Source organism: Colius striatus, chromosome 4, assembly GCF_028858725.1.
Source record: "Colius striatus isolate bColStr4 chromosome 4, bColStr4.1.hap1, whole genome shotgun sequence".
Taxonomy (NCBI): domain Eukaryota; kingdom Metazoa; phylum Chordata; class Aves; order Coliiformes; family Coliidae; genus Colius; species Colius striatus.
The window spans coordinates 73,135,306-73,150,094 of NC_084762.1; the positions used below are offsets into that span (position 1 = coordinate 73,135,306).

The 14,789-nt window shown below is 43.0% G+C and overlaps 1 protein-coding gene across 1 annotated transcript in view; it reads left to right on the forward strand.

Annotated features, from left to right (window-relative positions):
* The first annotated feature begins 1,665 nt into the window (after nucleotides 1-1,665).
* Nucleotides 1,666-14,789, forward strand: part of LOC104559832 (neural-cadherin) — a 41,497-nt gene continuing 28,373 nt past the window's right edge. Inside the window, exons 1-9 of the mRNA XM_061995889.1 lie at nucleotides 1,666-1,810; nucleotides 2,247-2,472; nucleotides 4,021-4,225; nucleotides 4,615-4,726; nucleotides 8,326-8,575; nucleotides 10,878-11,020; nucleotides 11,381-11,553; nucleotides 11,894-12,062; nucleotides 13,412-13,582. Coding sequence (XP_061851873.1) covers nucleotides 1,681-1,810; nucleotides 2,247-2,472; nucleotides 4,021-4,225; nucleotides 4,615-4,726; nucleotides 8,326-8,575; nucleotides 10,878-11,020; nucleotides 11,381-11,553; nucleotides 11,894-12,062; nucleotides 13,412-13,582 — 1,579 coding nt within the window. The 5' untranslated portion in view covers nucleotides 1,666-1,680. The remainder of the gene's footprint in view (nucleotides 1,811-2,246; nucleotides 2,473-4,020; nucleotides 4,226-4,614; nucleotides 4,727-8,325; nucleotides 8,576-10,877; nucleotides 11,021-11,380; nucleotides 11,554-11,893; nucleotides 12,063-13,411; nucleotides 13,583-14,789) is intronic.

A 14,789-nucleotide genomic window follows, 5' to 3' on the forward strand; every position in this document is an offset into this window, starting at 1 on the left:
ACAGCCTTTCCTCATAAGAAAGATGTTCCAGTCCCCTGATCATCTTGGTGACCCTGCACTGGATTCTCTCAAGACGTTCTCTATCACTCTTGAACTGAGGAGCCCAAAACTGGACACAGTCTCACCTCTACAGCTACTATCAAGTGCTCTGTTATCCTTATAATTAAAAAACTTCCTAACATGTATAGTGAATCTTTTCCTTTAGAGTGAGTGTTCATTACTTTTTGTTTTATGGGGTAAGGAACAGCTGACTGACTTCATGCATCAGTCTTTTGGCATCTTATGGCACTGTTAGCATGTCCCTTGCAATATCCTGAAAATCTTCAGGTCTTTCCACCTCTCTTGACAGGCCCTTTTCTGATTGTGCCCTTTGCTCTTCTCTGGGCACTTGCCAGCTAGTCCACATCTTTCCTGAAATGCAGTCCCCAGAACTTTAGTTCACTGGCACAGTTTACAGAGGGAGGTTGTGGAATCTCTCTTTTCATTCTGTTACTTGACCCTAGCGAAGTGACACTGTCAGTAGCTGGGTTAATTAAGGTATGTTTCTCAGCCCTTCCTCTTGGCCATGGATAAAATACTGACTGCTGCAGCTGCTCTCGTGAGCCACTCCCTCACGCTGAGGCTTGTGCCTTCTGTTACACTGAGCAATACAGAGAAAGAAATTCTTAGAGCAGCATGTTTAACAAATGTTCCTATGTTTACGATGCTGGCACATTAGAAAACCAGACACCACGTAATCTAAGAGTTTACTACAAGTAAAGAAACCATGTCTTAAAGTATTTTAAATACTTTAGAAAAACTCCACAAAGCTTCAATGGAGTATTTTACCTCCTGAGAATGATTACCTTTGGTGAATTTGTCCAGCGTGTATTTTTACTATGAGGTAAGACTGCTCATAAATACAGGTCTGATGTGTCAGCAGATGATTTTATTTGCAGGTAGGCTTTTAATCCCTGAGGTCTACAGTTAAAATTTGTTCGGGATTTCTAGCTTACTTTTTGCCTTTGGTGCTGGTTTTCATATATTGCTTCTGTCCTGGTCCATCTTATGTGAAACGTGGCCAAGATTAAAGGATTCCTGCATGAGACATTCACACAGCTGTGTGAGGGTTCCTTTTGACAGTGGTGTAGTCCCCAACAGATCTTAACTTCTGCTTTTCCTTGAATAGACAGTGGATTGAGAAAAATAAACCTGTCTTTGAACTGGAAGAATATGGGGGAGTTTTGGTTGCTTACCATGTTCACTGATTTTAAAGAGAACTATTTTAATAAGCCCTAAACCTGATTTGGTAAAACAGGCAACAGTTGCGCTGAGTTTGTGGAAAACAAAAAGGCCAAATTTCACCTGAGTCTGGATAAGTATGCACTTAAAACTATATCATGGCAAGGGGTTTAATTGACATGATATTTGATATGGATATTTAACTAATTAAAAGCTATTATTGAAAGTATTTTTAATCAGTTGTTAAGCGCAGCCAGTGCACGGGGAGCTGCCAAAGTCCGTTTTCTGTACTGAATATTTTGTGCATGCGATAGGACAAACGTGATTCAGTTTGTTTACAGGTACTACAGCTAAAAGTCTGTGAACAACCTGACTAGAAACCCATCTTTTGCAGATAATGACTGGTACCTCTGCCACGTGACACTCTTTGCCCCAGAAGAGGAACTTCTGTCCTGGAGCATGTACCCATACCCCTACCTGGCACGTGTGGATCCAGATGCCCGAAAGGGCACTCTCGTTTACCAGCTTGTCGCATATTACAGTAGCAGTGAAAACACCAGCACTGGGATAACTTACACACTCATTGCAGGTAGGGCTATTCTGAGAAAAGAAAAAAAAAGGTAACATTCTGTTAAGTTGCAAGTTTTTCTTAGCAATTTCCCATTTTTCCATTTAGTTGATTCTCCTTCAGGAATCGTTAAAGATTTAGCAGGTGCTGGAGGCGATTGAAGTAAAACTGTTATATGAGTGGGAATCTTACTTGCTCCCACTTTGTTTGCTCTGCTCCTGTTTTGAAATCGATTGTGGCCTTACTGTTAGCTTAGGCTTTGCTTCTCACTCGTTCTCATCTCTCTTATGCTGCACCAGTCAACAGAACACAGTGTGAGTGAAAGGCAAGGTGCACAGCTGGAGAGGAAAGAAAGAAATGCATGCAAGGACGTAGGCAGATGACTTTAACATAGTGAAGATGCAAAGGTTCTTGCTGTGGGGCATTTTTAAGATCAGCTTTGTACACATATCGCTAGGTGGTGAAGAGCGATTCCGAGTAGATAAGGATACTGGCATTATCATGACGACGGGCTTGCCTTTGACATGGAACAAGGAGTACGTGGTTACTGTGGAAGCCACGGATGAGTATGGCAACAAAAGCCCCTACGCCTCCGTTTCCATCCTGGCGGGCTCCCGACCTCCGCAGTTCACCAACATGTCCTACGATGTGTTTGTCCCGGAAAATACTCCAGCAGGGGAAAAGTAAGTTGTACTTCATTAGGTGAGCTCCCTCCCTACAATCTGAGAGGAAGTTCACGGAGCACAATAGAGTAATATTTTTAGTGTCATTTCTTCTCAGGGCTATGCATGTGTGTTTAGTTATTACTCTCTAAAAATAGCATTGTGTGTTCTAAAAGAAGTGATGCCTTTTCTGGTCTCTGAGAGTCTCCTGTGTGGTACATGGTGTAGCCTAGGATGCCCAAATTCTGCTGAAATTATTATTGTTTTAATGCTATTGGAGTCCTGTTGCATTTCATTGTTAATTAAAAGAGCCCAACTACTGGCTATGCATCTCCTGAAGCGTTCCAGGTAAATCATAGAATGATAGTGACTGGAAGGGACCTTTAGAGATCAGGGCTCCCTCACCCTCACAGTGAAATAGTTTTTTCTATGTTTAAATGGAACGTTTTGTGTTCCAGCTTCATCCCATTACCCCTTGTCCTGTTGCTAGCTACTATAGAAAAAAGGGATGTCCAAACCTCCTGACACCCACCAGTTAGATATTTGTAAATATTAATGAGATCCCCCCTCAGTCTCCTCTTTTCTAGAAAAAGACTTTTAATTAATAAGGGTTGGAGTTGTTTGTATCCCATTTAACTTGCATTTCTATTTCTAGAAAAGCAAGTTGTTGCCAGACTCTTGAGATAACAACACCTGTGTGAAGCTGAAATAGAGCTAAATCTCCAAGGGGCTCAGCCATTGCATGAAGAGTAGCTAAGCCAGGCCACAGAGGGGAAATGCTGCTGAGCTCTGGTTTATTGTCCTAGTTCAGCTGCTTGAGAGCAGCGTGGGCTTTGAAGACACCAAGTAACAGCTGGAGCTGTGCCAGAGGGCCTTTAAGGAGTAGGAAACCTCAAAATAAGTTGATAAAGTAGGAAAAATTGCTGGACATGTGCCACTTACTCCTTAAAAGAGACTGAATGAGGAGGAGGAGGGCATTTTTTCTTCTTCACTGGAGCTTTCACTGAGATGGGCTTAAAGTTTATCGTCACACTGACCAGAGGCTGGTGTGGGAGATGGAGCTTCAAAATGAAAGTCACTGTAGGAAGGCAGACATCCATTTCATGTCCTGCCAAGGTAGACAGCAGGATCTGCAAAGGCCCTATGCTTTGTGGGTTTACCATCCATCTTTGAACCTGTTCCTTCTCTGAAAGCATAAGAGAAGAAAGGCAAAAGTATGGCAGCTCAGTTATCTTTGTAGCTGAAGCTAAACTGTAACTGCTGTCAAGTATTTGGAAGAGTACAATAGAGAAGAAAAAGATATTGAAGAAAATGGTATTTCCATGATAATGAGTGTTGAAATGGGTTGTTAGCCCAGCCCTGATGTTTCAAGTGGTGAGTTTGGTGAGAGAAGAGAGGGTAGGTGGCCTCCCCATAGCATGGGAATTACCTGTCTAAATACAAAGCTGAGCCCAGCATTGACAGAGAGTGAGCAATTCGCCTTTCCTCATCCTCATCTTCCTCTTGTAGGTACTCAGGGCACAGCTTTTGTTGTTTTGAAGCAAAGGGTTATTCTCTCATTCTTTACAGAGTAGCAGTTGTTGAGGCTGTTTCTTTCCAGAGCCAGCCTCTCTCATACACTCTGCTGACAAACCCTGGTGGGCTCTTCAGAGTGAGGCAGGAGAGTGGAGAGCTCAGCCTGACCCACGCCGTGGACTATGAGAATGAACACCACCTCTATCACCTCTTGCTGAAGGCCATGGAAGTTGAGAGCACTCTTAGCAGCGTGACTGAGGTACTTGCATCGCTTCTCTTTCTTCCTACTGTCTCTGCAACCTCGTTAGTAGGAGCAGATACACAGATAGCCTAGAAAACTTGAGGATGCTTGGGAGTGAGCAGGCCTGGTGGTCCAGGCAGAAGGCTGGGCTCTAAGCTGGGTTCAGATTTAGGTTCTGTGAAATATCTCTTGTTATTCCTCTTTGGCTTTGCCTCTCATCTGCTGGAAGCAGAGGAGATAATGCTTCTCTGTGTTGCAGGAGTAGTGTGAGAAAAAGTTTAGCACCAGAGGTGTAAGGGCAGGACAGCAGCAAAAGCAATGACTGCCCAGGCAGTGCGCAGAACAAGATGTCCATTTTCCCCAGTGTAGAAACTAAAATGCCCTCTCAACTTGTCATTTTGTCTCAGGTCATGGTTCATATCACTGATGAAAACGACTGTTCTCCTGAATTCCAGCACTCCATTTACAGCAGAGACAACATTCCTGAAACTATTCCTGTTGGCACATCTCTGCTGCAAGGTGAGGACCATCCCAGTACCTTTTGTTTCAGTCTTGCCAGAGACCTGCTCATGTTCTTACTGTGAGGAAGTGCCACCTCTTCCACAGCGGGCACTGCCTTTGTAAGGTGTGGATAGATAGTGGCTTTCCTAGAGGTCTGTACATGGGCTTTCTGTACCCTGGAAGTAGAGTTGAGAGTGCCTGCAGGTAAGGACTACTGTGCTGTGCCCAAGGAGGGGCCTTGTGTTATCCCAAGAACAGTTAAGAAGTTAGGGCTACTGACAGATAGTGACTTACTGGATTGCCATAGTTTGTTTCCTCTAAATTTTGTGGCTGTCTTTTAATTCAGCTTGGTCATCTTTTTGTGTCCTGGAAGTAGCTGCAACCAGTTTTTCTTTCCTTAATGTGTTAAAGACAAAAAAAAAAAAGGTTTTTAAACAGGCAGCTAGTTCCATCAAATAGGTATTAACACTGTGTAATTGACTTAGAAAATCTTAAAAGAGAAAACTTCAAAAAGCCTGTGGATGTCTATATTTATGGTTGTGGCTCACCAGTCATCCTTCCAAGTTTGTTGTGTTTAAAATAGCTACATATCACCTGCACATAAACCCTGAGTGCACAGGTGACATCTTTAGAAGCTAAAATCCTGTTGAAAGATTAGAGCTGTTAGGCCCAAGTTCCAACCAAAACTTCAAGGTCACTCAAAGTATTGTGGTTGCATAAATAAGGACCAAGCTTGGATGATGGTGCATCTCTTGTCTTAGTCTTTGGAGTCCGGCAGACAGGGAACGCAAGTCTGTTCTCTAACCTGTTTCACTGGTGTCAGATAAATGCCCTCAAACATGTCTTGAGATCTGATGTAGTCTGTCATGATGTCTTACATGCCACAGATGCATTCTGCCTCAAAACAGAAGAATGCTTATAGGCTCACTGTCAGTATTCAAACTGGAAGTAGGAGCAGGTACAGGGATAGGTAATGGGAAGAGGGGATGAGACCTCATGAGGGTGATGAATTCTGTGAGAAATGGGTAAGTGCCAAGGCAAGACTTAGCAAAAAATTGCATGTCTAAGACACGTCTTTTGAAGATAATAATGCAAATCTCCTGAATTTGAAGCTGAACGTGTGCAGGTCGCAGTGCTGGTGAGCAGCTCAGCTTCCCTTGCATAGAGACATGCTGTTAACAAGGCTGCAGGAACTGCTTTCTCTGAACATTTATCAAGAGAGTTCAGAGTTTGTTGTGGTGCATTTTCTGGTTTAATGGCTCTTGGGAAGATATAAGTTGATTGGAATGATCAGCTTCTAAAAATTTCTAAGCATGTGTTTTTTGTTGAAAAGATGAGTGCTCTTCTCCCCAGGAGACTTGTAATGGAAATTTACCCAGTTGTGGGAAAGGGGAGTATGCCCCATGTCCAAAGCAATCAGAACCACAAAGCTGGGCAGTATGGTTCACAATTGCATTCTGTTTGGTTGTCTTGCCACACAGGGTGCACTTGGAACAGAAAGAGGTTTCTTTGAAAAGAAAATGCGAGGGGGAAGTATAGTGACAAGCAGTAAAAAAGGGTGTGTGAACACTCACCTGGTGCTGAGGGGCGGATCAATGTTGGCAGCGGCTGCAAGGAAGTGGGATGTGCAGTTACCTGTAGACTGTGCTGAGCAGGTACTCTTCCACCAACTCTGGCTGCCAGAGCAAGTATCACCTCAGAAAAAGTAGCTCTTACTCTAATTGTAGTTCCTTGAGGGTTGGGGTGTTGCAAGCTCAGGTGTCCCACAAGCAAAAAGAAACGCAAATTCAAGACAGGCTTTGCCATTCTGTGGCTGATTGGGTTGCTGTCAATGAATGGAAAAGATACTGTGTTATATGCAATTTGTTAAAACTCTGGATGGTGAAAATGTACAGTCTAGGCATCAACCATTTTTATTTCAACACACGCAGTCTGGCCTGTATCATGATTGTAGTGCTGATGCTACTCTCACTGAGTCAGTCTGCCTACTTAGTCTTTATAGGTACATTTATGCTCAGTGCATGTGCTTTAAGATGTCTGCATGCAAGCAAGCTGTGATCTGAAAAGCAGAGAGGTATGGTCCCAGCAGGGATTAGCAGACTCCTTCAGCTGCACCACTGTGCCAGCAGAGCTTGCTGTTGTAGCTGGCAACTTTGTGCTAACATATAGTCTGTGAGCTGGAGTCAGCCTGCACTAAGGCAGCTCAGAGCATGGGCAGAGCCAGCAGAGACCTACTTGTGATTGCTATATGATCCTCAAAATGCCTTTGCAATGCACATCAGTTTGCAGGATGGAATGAAATGGAAGGAGAATGGAATTCCCAGCTGTTATTGGGAAGCAGGGCACGTTTTGATCATGTACAAGTAAGCATGGCATTCTCTATTTGCCAGAAAACATCTGGGGAGAAAAAAAGTTATGAACCTTAACCACAAAAAATGTATTTTTGTGAATGGTTACAATGTCTCAGTAATGACTTTGTAGAGTTCTGTAAATCAGAACTTTAAAAATCAGATGTTTTCACTTTCTTCACGTCTGTCTAAACGGTCTTACAGTTTCAAGTCACTTTTGTTTAAATCTTTCTTGAGTTTTTAATACATTTAGTTTTTTTCAGTACAGCAAAAATGTGATTAACTCTAAAGCCCTTGCTTTTGTTGTCTGTAACACACCCAAACATTTGTTCACAGCACAATTTTGAGAGAAGTTAAACAAAATATCACAACCACCCTAAACATCCTTTTTGAAATCTTTCTCTTCCTCTTTCCTGTATCCAGCTAATATTCTGATAGTGATGGATGTTGTTTCTCTGTCTCATTTTTGGATGACACTGTAGCTGTCTGCCAGGGTGTCTGTGCACTGCAATCACTGTTCCACTTCCAAAAGGCTGTGTGCTACAGTGGTGGCTCCATCTGTATCCTCATGGTAGAATAAAGAGTTTGTTTAATACCAGCATGGGTATGAGTTGAAGCCTAATTGTTTGGCTACAGAAATGTCAGGGTAATTAAAGAGGTGAGCTGCTGCTCTTAAAATTCCCTTTTGACACAGTGTTGTGAGCTGTAGTTCTTTGTTCTGCTGAGTTACTGTGTCTGAGCAGATGGGACACCCAACACACTGAATAAACACTTTCTGGGGAGGAACGTTTAATCACTCTTTGTACCTTGAAGCGCCAGGTAATTAAAAAGCACTTTGGCTATAACATGACTGGGAGCTAATTAAATTTGAATGGATCTCCAGAGAAAGTGAGGCCACAGTTTATGACTGATAATGTTCTACCAACATGTGTATTGATTGTGTGGTAATTACCAATGTTGACTGTTGTTTGTACAGAGCATGTTATGTAGCACTGGGGTCTGGACTCTCTTGTAAGCCCCCCTTGCTGCCATCCCTCAGGCTGGGTTGGAGGAGGGGAAGAGTTGTTTATCTTTTTTTTTTTATTCCTCACCTCCTGTTGAGTTCCAGCTTTTTACCACAATAATAAGGATTTTATGGATAAACCAGATGTAGGCGATGTCTGTTCTCAAAAAATAGAAAAAAAATTATCTGAAGTTGACTTGGTAGGAAATAACATAACCAAACCTGTTCTGCAGCATGACTGTCCTGTTAAATGTGTTCTCTAATAGTGCTTGCGACAGACTGTGACTCTGGCTCCAACTCTGAGATGACTTACTTCATCCAGAGCACTGATTTTTCCATCACACGTCACGGGGTCATCAATTCTAACCAGAGGCTGAACTTTGAGCGAGCAAACCATTTGTATGAGTTTGTGGTGATAGCTGTCGATAAAGGACATCCCCCTCGGACAGGCACGGCGTCTGTGCGCATTCGAATGGCCAACGTGAATGACGAGGCTCCTGTCTTCTCCCAGTCTGTGTAAGCCAGTTTGAGCACTTGCTGTGACTTTTACAGATGCTGGTCATTTATGTAACCTTAACAACACTTGGATAAATAGTCACGTCTTGTTTTGTGCAACTGTAAGCACTAGTGAAGTCAAGGAGTAATTAGCATGAGGAAAGGTTTTATTAGTTGGCCTTTCATCTCTAGTTTATGTCAAAAAAACCCCCACCAGTTGTGATACCATCATATTGCCTTTATATAGAGAGAACAGAGTGAATAAAGGACCTAACTCTTTAGGGAATGATACTGTGTTGACTTTTAGCTTTCAAAGCAATTATCCATGTGTAAATGTATGAAAGATAAAGATGATAGTTAGCAATCATTACACCCTAATTTGATCATCAGCAGACTCTATTGTAAGCTAGCTTTGTGAGGCCATTTGTTTAAAATGCCTTCTTTCCTTTCCTACAAGAATAACATTTCTATATTTTTTAAGTTTAAAGTGTAGACATGGTTTAAAATCCAAAACATTTACATATTAATACAAGAATACATTATGTGTTCAAGTGGCCAAGAAGGCCAATGGCATCCTGGGATGCATCAAGAAGAGTGTGACCAGCAGGTCAAGGGAGATTCTTCTCCCTCTACTCTGCCCTGGTGAGGCCTCATCTGGAGTCCTGTGTCCAGTTCTGGGCTCCTCAGCTCAAGAGGGACAGAGAACTTCTGGAGAGAGTCCAGCACAGGGCCACCAAGATGATCAGGGGACTTGAACATCTTTCATATGAGGAAAGGCTGCGGGAACTGGGGCTGTTTAGTCTGGAGAAGAGGAGATTGAGAGGAGATCTTATTAACATTTATAAAAATCTAACGGGTGGGTGTCAGGAGGTTGGGGCATCACTTTTTTCTATAGTAGCTAGCAACAGGACAAGGGGTAATGGGATGAAACTGGAACACAAAAAGTTCCACTGAAACATAAGAAAAAACTATTTCACTGTGAGGATGATGGAGCAATGGAACAGGCTGCCCAGAGGGGTTGTGGAGTCTCCTTCCTTGGAGGTCTTCAAGACCCACCTGGACATGTTCCTATGCAGCCTGATCTAGGTGAACCTACTTCTGCAGAGGAGTGGGACTAGATGATCTCTAAAAGTCCCTTCCAACCCCTATCATTCTATGATTTTATAACTGTAATGTATACAATAGTAAATTAATTCATTAATTTCTATGGTGGTATACTAGTTTACACCATCTCCATAGTATATGATGCTTTCCATCAGTATATAAGGACATAAGAAACACTGCATGACAGATATTAGTCCTGTTTCTCAACTTTAGGAGATAAAGGATCCTGTTTTGCAGTGCAATGTAATATGGTACATATGGATATCTTCCAAAAGATCCTTTGAAATTTCATACACAAAAAATGCAGGATTACAATCATACAATCAGAGAATCATAGAATGATAGGGGTTGGAAGGGACCTTTAGAAATCATCCAGTCCAGCCTCCCTGCAGAAGCAGGTCCACCTAGATCAGGTCACACAAGAATGTGTCCAGGCAGGTTTTGAAGACCTCCAAGGAAGGAGACTCTACAGCCTCCCTGGGCAACCTGTATCAGGACTCCCTCACCCTCACAATGAAATAGTGTTTTCTTACGTTTGAATGGAACTTTTTGTGTTCCAGCTTCATCCCATTACCCCTTGTCCTGTTGCTAGATACAACAGAAAAAAGGGATGTCCCAACCTCCTGACACCCACCCTTTAGATTTTTGTAAATATTAACGAGATCTCCCCTCAGTCTCCTCTAGACTAAACAGCCCCAGTTCCCGCAGCCTTTCCTTGTATGAAAGATGTTCCAGTTCCCTGATCATCTTGGTGCCCCTGCACTGGACTCTCTACAGAAGTTCCCTGTCCCTCTTGAGCTGAGGAGCCCAGAACTGACACAGGACTCCAGATGAGGCCGCACCAAGGGCAGAGTAGAGGGAGAACAGAACCTCCCTTGATCTACTGGTCACACTCTTCTTGATGCATCCCAGGATGCCATTGGCCTTCTTGGCCACGAGGGCACATTGCTGGGTCATGGTCAGTTTATTATCAACCAGGACTCCCAGATCTCTCCCTGCAGAGCTGCTCTCCAGCAGGTCAGTCCTAAAATACAAACCCTTTGCCAAAGAGAGATGCTCAAAACTTTGTCTTAAATGGACTAAAGATTGCATGATTGCCTATCCAAAACTTAAACAAAAAATTACATTCATAGTGACTTTATAATCCTTGGCTGATGGTTAACATGGTCATGGCTATTCTGTTACTGAACGTGCTGCAATTGCTCCCTATGTCAATCAGTTACAGGACTTTCATTTCGGAAGATGCTGGTCCCAGCACCTTAGTGGCTACTGTTCGGGCAAAGGACCCTGATGGAGATGGGTTGCTATATCTGATTACAGGAGGCAATGAGGAGGGAAACTTTGAGCTGGATAGTCAGAAAGGTAAGGAAAAAAGGTTTTAGAACAGTGTTATTTTCCATCACATCTGAATTAACTCTGCTTCACCTGTATGTCAATGATCATAAGAAAGCACCATATTTATATAATCTGCAGATAGAGGTGCTTCAACGCAGTGAGAATTAGCTCTTTGATATCATCCTCCTTCTTCAAATATAAACCAAAATGTGAGGTCCTGGTCCGAGGACTGTACAGTTTAAGATGGCTAAATCCTATGCTTTGTCACCAAACTGAAAACTGACCTAACAGTAAAGCAGCAGAGAAATGTGATACTCTTTTCATTTTGTTTGTTTGGTTGTTGTTTACACAGTAAACTAAACTTACACTGTGTGCCTCCAAATGCAGGTATCATTAAACTACGGAGACACCCACCACCCAACCTGAAAGGGCCCCAATACACTCTGAAAATCACTGCCATAGATGACAATGCCTCGGGGGGACCCACCCCTCTCAGCAGCTTTGCTGAAGTTATTGTAGGAGTTAACGACATTAATAACAACAAGCCAGTCTTCAGAAAGGTAAGATGTCTTTCTGCAGGTATTGCTTTCACATCCATGATTAAGTTTATACACTCTCCTTGACTACTGGTGATTGCTGGTGGGCTGAAGGGACTGTGTGTGCAGAGCAGAATGAATCCATCTGTCAGTGAACATGCAGCCATCTTTCTTTGTAGTGTAAAGTCTTCATTCTCTTTTTCCTTCCTCTCCCTTAGCACTTGAATTCTTTGTGAGTATAAGTAATAGAAGTTATTTTCTTCTGAGTTTTTCTCAGATGTGCTGGAAAAAATATTGCCATTGTGCAGCAAACTTATGTGTCTCTATGTAATATACAGCATTGGATGTTTGGATGTATTTTTAGTGCGCTTACTACAGTGACAGCACCTGGGTTCTGGAAAATCAACCTCCAGGCACATATGTGCTACAAGTAGAAGCCTACGATGCAGACCTCGGCATTAATGGAGAGGTGAAGTATGGGCTCATGCACCGAGATGGAGCTTCCCTGGGCTTCAGCATTGACCCAGACACAGGTCAGTGGCTTTCAGGTCACTGAGATAAAATGAAAACGGCATTGTATTGTAGTGAGAATGCTACCATAGGTGTATACCCAAGGGAGCACATGCTTTAACAGTGTAACAGCAGGGTTAACTGTAACAGCTTTTGGAATAAACACTGGAAAACACAAAGTGTTTGGACAGCTGTGCACATAGGTTAAATTAAGATGACAGTGATTTAAATGGCAAACTAAATAGGGTAACTAACCCAAGTTAAATAGGAAGATAAAAAGCAATTCTGTATCAGTTATCTTCCTATTGGATCAAGTGCAGCTATAAAAATGCAGAACAGAAAGTGTGACCCTAACAGCTTGAGTTTGTTCTTCCTTTCACTGTGTCCATGGGATTTTTTCCCATGTCATCCAGAAATAGAAGGTCCAGGGCAGTGTGTATAGAGGTAAAATCCTTGTACCAGAGCAAGACAGTGACAGACATTTCAGGTGAATGATATATTTCAGGTGAAGGAGTTATAAAAGTTGTTAATGTCTATAGTCAAAACAGTAAGTTGTGATACTTGCGTGTCCAGGACTGCACAGGAGACTGGAAGGACCAGCACAGTTCTAATCCTTAGTATCACAGATGCATGAGTCTCCTTCCTTGGAGGTCTTCAAAACCCGCCTGGACATGTTCCTATGCGATCTGATCGAGGTGAACCTGCTTCTGCAGAGGGGTTGGACTAGATGATCTCCAAAGGTCCCTTCCAGCCCTACCGTTCTATGAGTCTGGAAGTGGCCTCCATGAGACCAGTTTAGTCTCCTAGATAGAATGAGACAGGGAGAGACTTGGATAGACGAGAGGAAAAGCTGTATTCTGGGAGAAAACTGCTATTTATTAACTGAGCTGTGTGATTCTACTCTATTTTAATCTGCTTAATGAAACAAAACAACCTCAAGCTCCCATGGCTTTGGTCACATCACTTGTGCCTTCTGTGGTGTGTCTCTTCCCAGAGTGATAATGTCTTTGAAGTATTCAGTTACTTGGACTATCACTGAACTAAACCTAGTATATGCCTCTTGATGAGAAGGAGAAAGTCCTTCTGTGCTCCATGAGGAATGAGGTCACAAAGTACTTCAGGCTGAAGCTCCCTATCAAGGCAGCAGCAGACAAAGCTATTGACTCCTGGCAGTGTGTGGCACGTGAGGAGAGGAGCGACAGGGGAATTGTGGTTGGTCTTGTCCAAGACACACATTGCAGGGTTGGTGTGGATTGAGCTTGATGGTTGTGCTGCATGCAGAGACACTTCTTTTGCGAGAGATGTGCTGGTTTCTTCCTGCAAATTCAGTCCCGAGGCTGACACATAGAACAGGAGCTGTCTGTGTTCCCAGGAGTCATCACAACCACACGGAGTTTTGACCGGGAGAAGCAGAGGGAGTACACTCTGTCCATCATGGCTACAGACCAGGCACAGGAGCCTCTGATCGGCGTGTGTCAGATCACCGTCCTCATTGCCGACATCAACGACAATGATCCCAAGTTTGAGAACAGTCGCTATCAGTGTGAGTGTTTCTTAACTACCTGTCCCTGTAGCACAGCACAAACCTGTTTAGTAGTTCCTTATAATGGTGGCTAGTTTTGCTGCCAACTAAGCCAGTTACTGCTTAATCAATTGTCAGTGGAAATACGCAGAACTCATCACTGTCTTCTTTGTTCATTGCAGTCCTCTTAAAAACGCTGCCTGTCTTCACTCCTACAGATCAGGCAGTTCTTCCCTTTGCAGCTTTTCCCTGCCTTGTTTCTCTGTTCACTGAATTTTTATTCAACATTCCAAACCATAACATCATCACTCTGATTAGAAGAGCAATTGTCATCTGTATCTCTTTGACACAGCACCTCTGTTCAAGTGGGCTGGAGGGGTATTGTCTCTTGTCAAACAGCCTAAAATCTTTGGCTTCTGGCTTGCAATTGGCTGTGAGCCCTGATGCCTCCTGCAACTGTTCTGCTGAACTAGTTTTCTCCATTTTCCCTAGTACCATTCCCTTTTTCATCCTCTCGTGACATACTTCAATGGTCTTTCATTTAATTTTACTTGATGCTTCTCCAGTAAAATCCTGCACTTCAGTACACTTGGAGCCTCTACACTTGACGTCACTCACAAGTGATGTACATACTCCCCAGCTGCTGGAATAGAACAGGCCCTTCCTTACATAATTGCCTGAAAATGGCAAAAAATGGTTGATGATCTATGTGACAACAGCTCCGTTTTGGAGATGTTTTGCTAGTTCTATGGAAATGTCATGGAGGGCAAAGTGGTGATCAATGTTTCATGAGTAAGTTGTCTCATTAGTAAATTGTCTTTAGCATCACAGAGACCAGCATTTTAGCAGGATTCCATGAGGAGCTGGGTGTTTGCCTGGCAGGATTTTAACAAGGAGGAGAAGCAACCTGATAGGAAATAGTCTAAATATACATCTACACTTCAGAGTTACGGACAAGGACCAAAAGGAAATTGTGTTGCACCTCTGTGCAGATTGGGAGTAGCCATTCCTGCATTCCTACCAGTGGTTTCTGTAAACCTGGCCAAAGCAGTGCTGGGAAGTCAGGTGGGAGTGATCTCACCGGAGAGAAATATTTTCGGACAGAACAGAGAAGTCCTTGAGGTAAAAGTAATCCTGTTACAAAGATGAACATGTCTACACCACCTTCAAACATGTCCTTCCAGAACTGCCCTGGATTATTTTTTTCAAAAGCAGTGAAGCTGAGTGG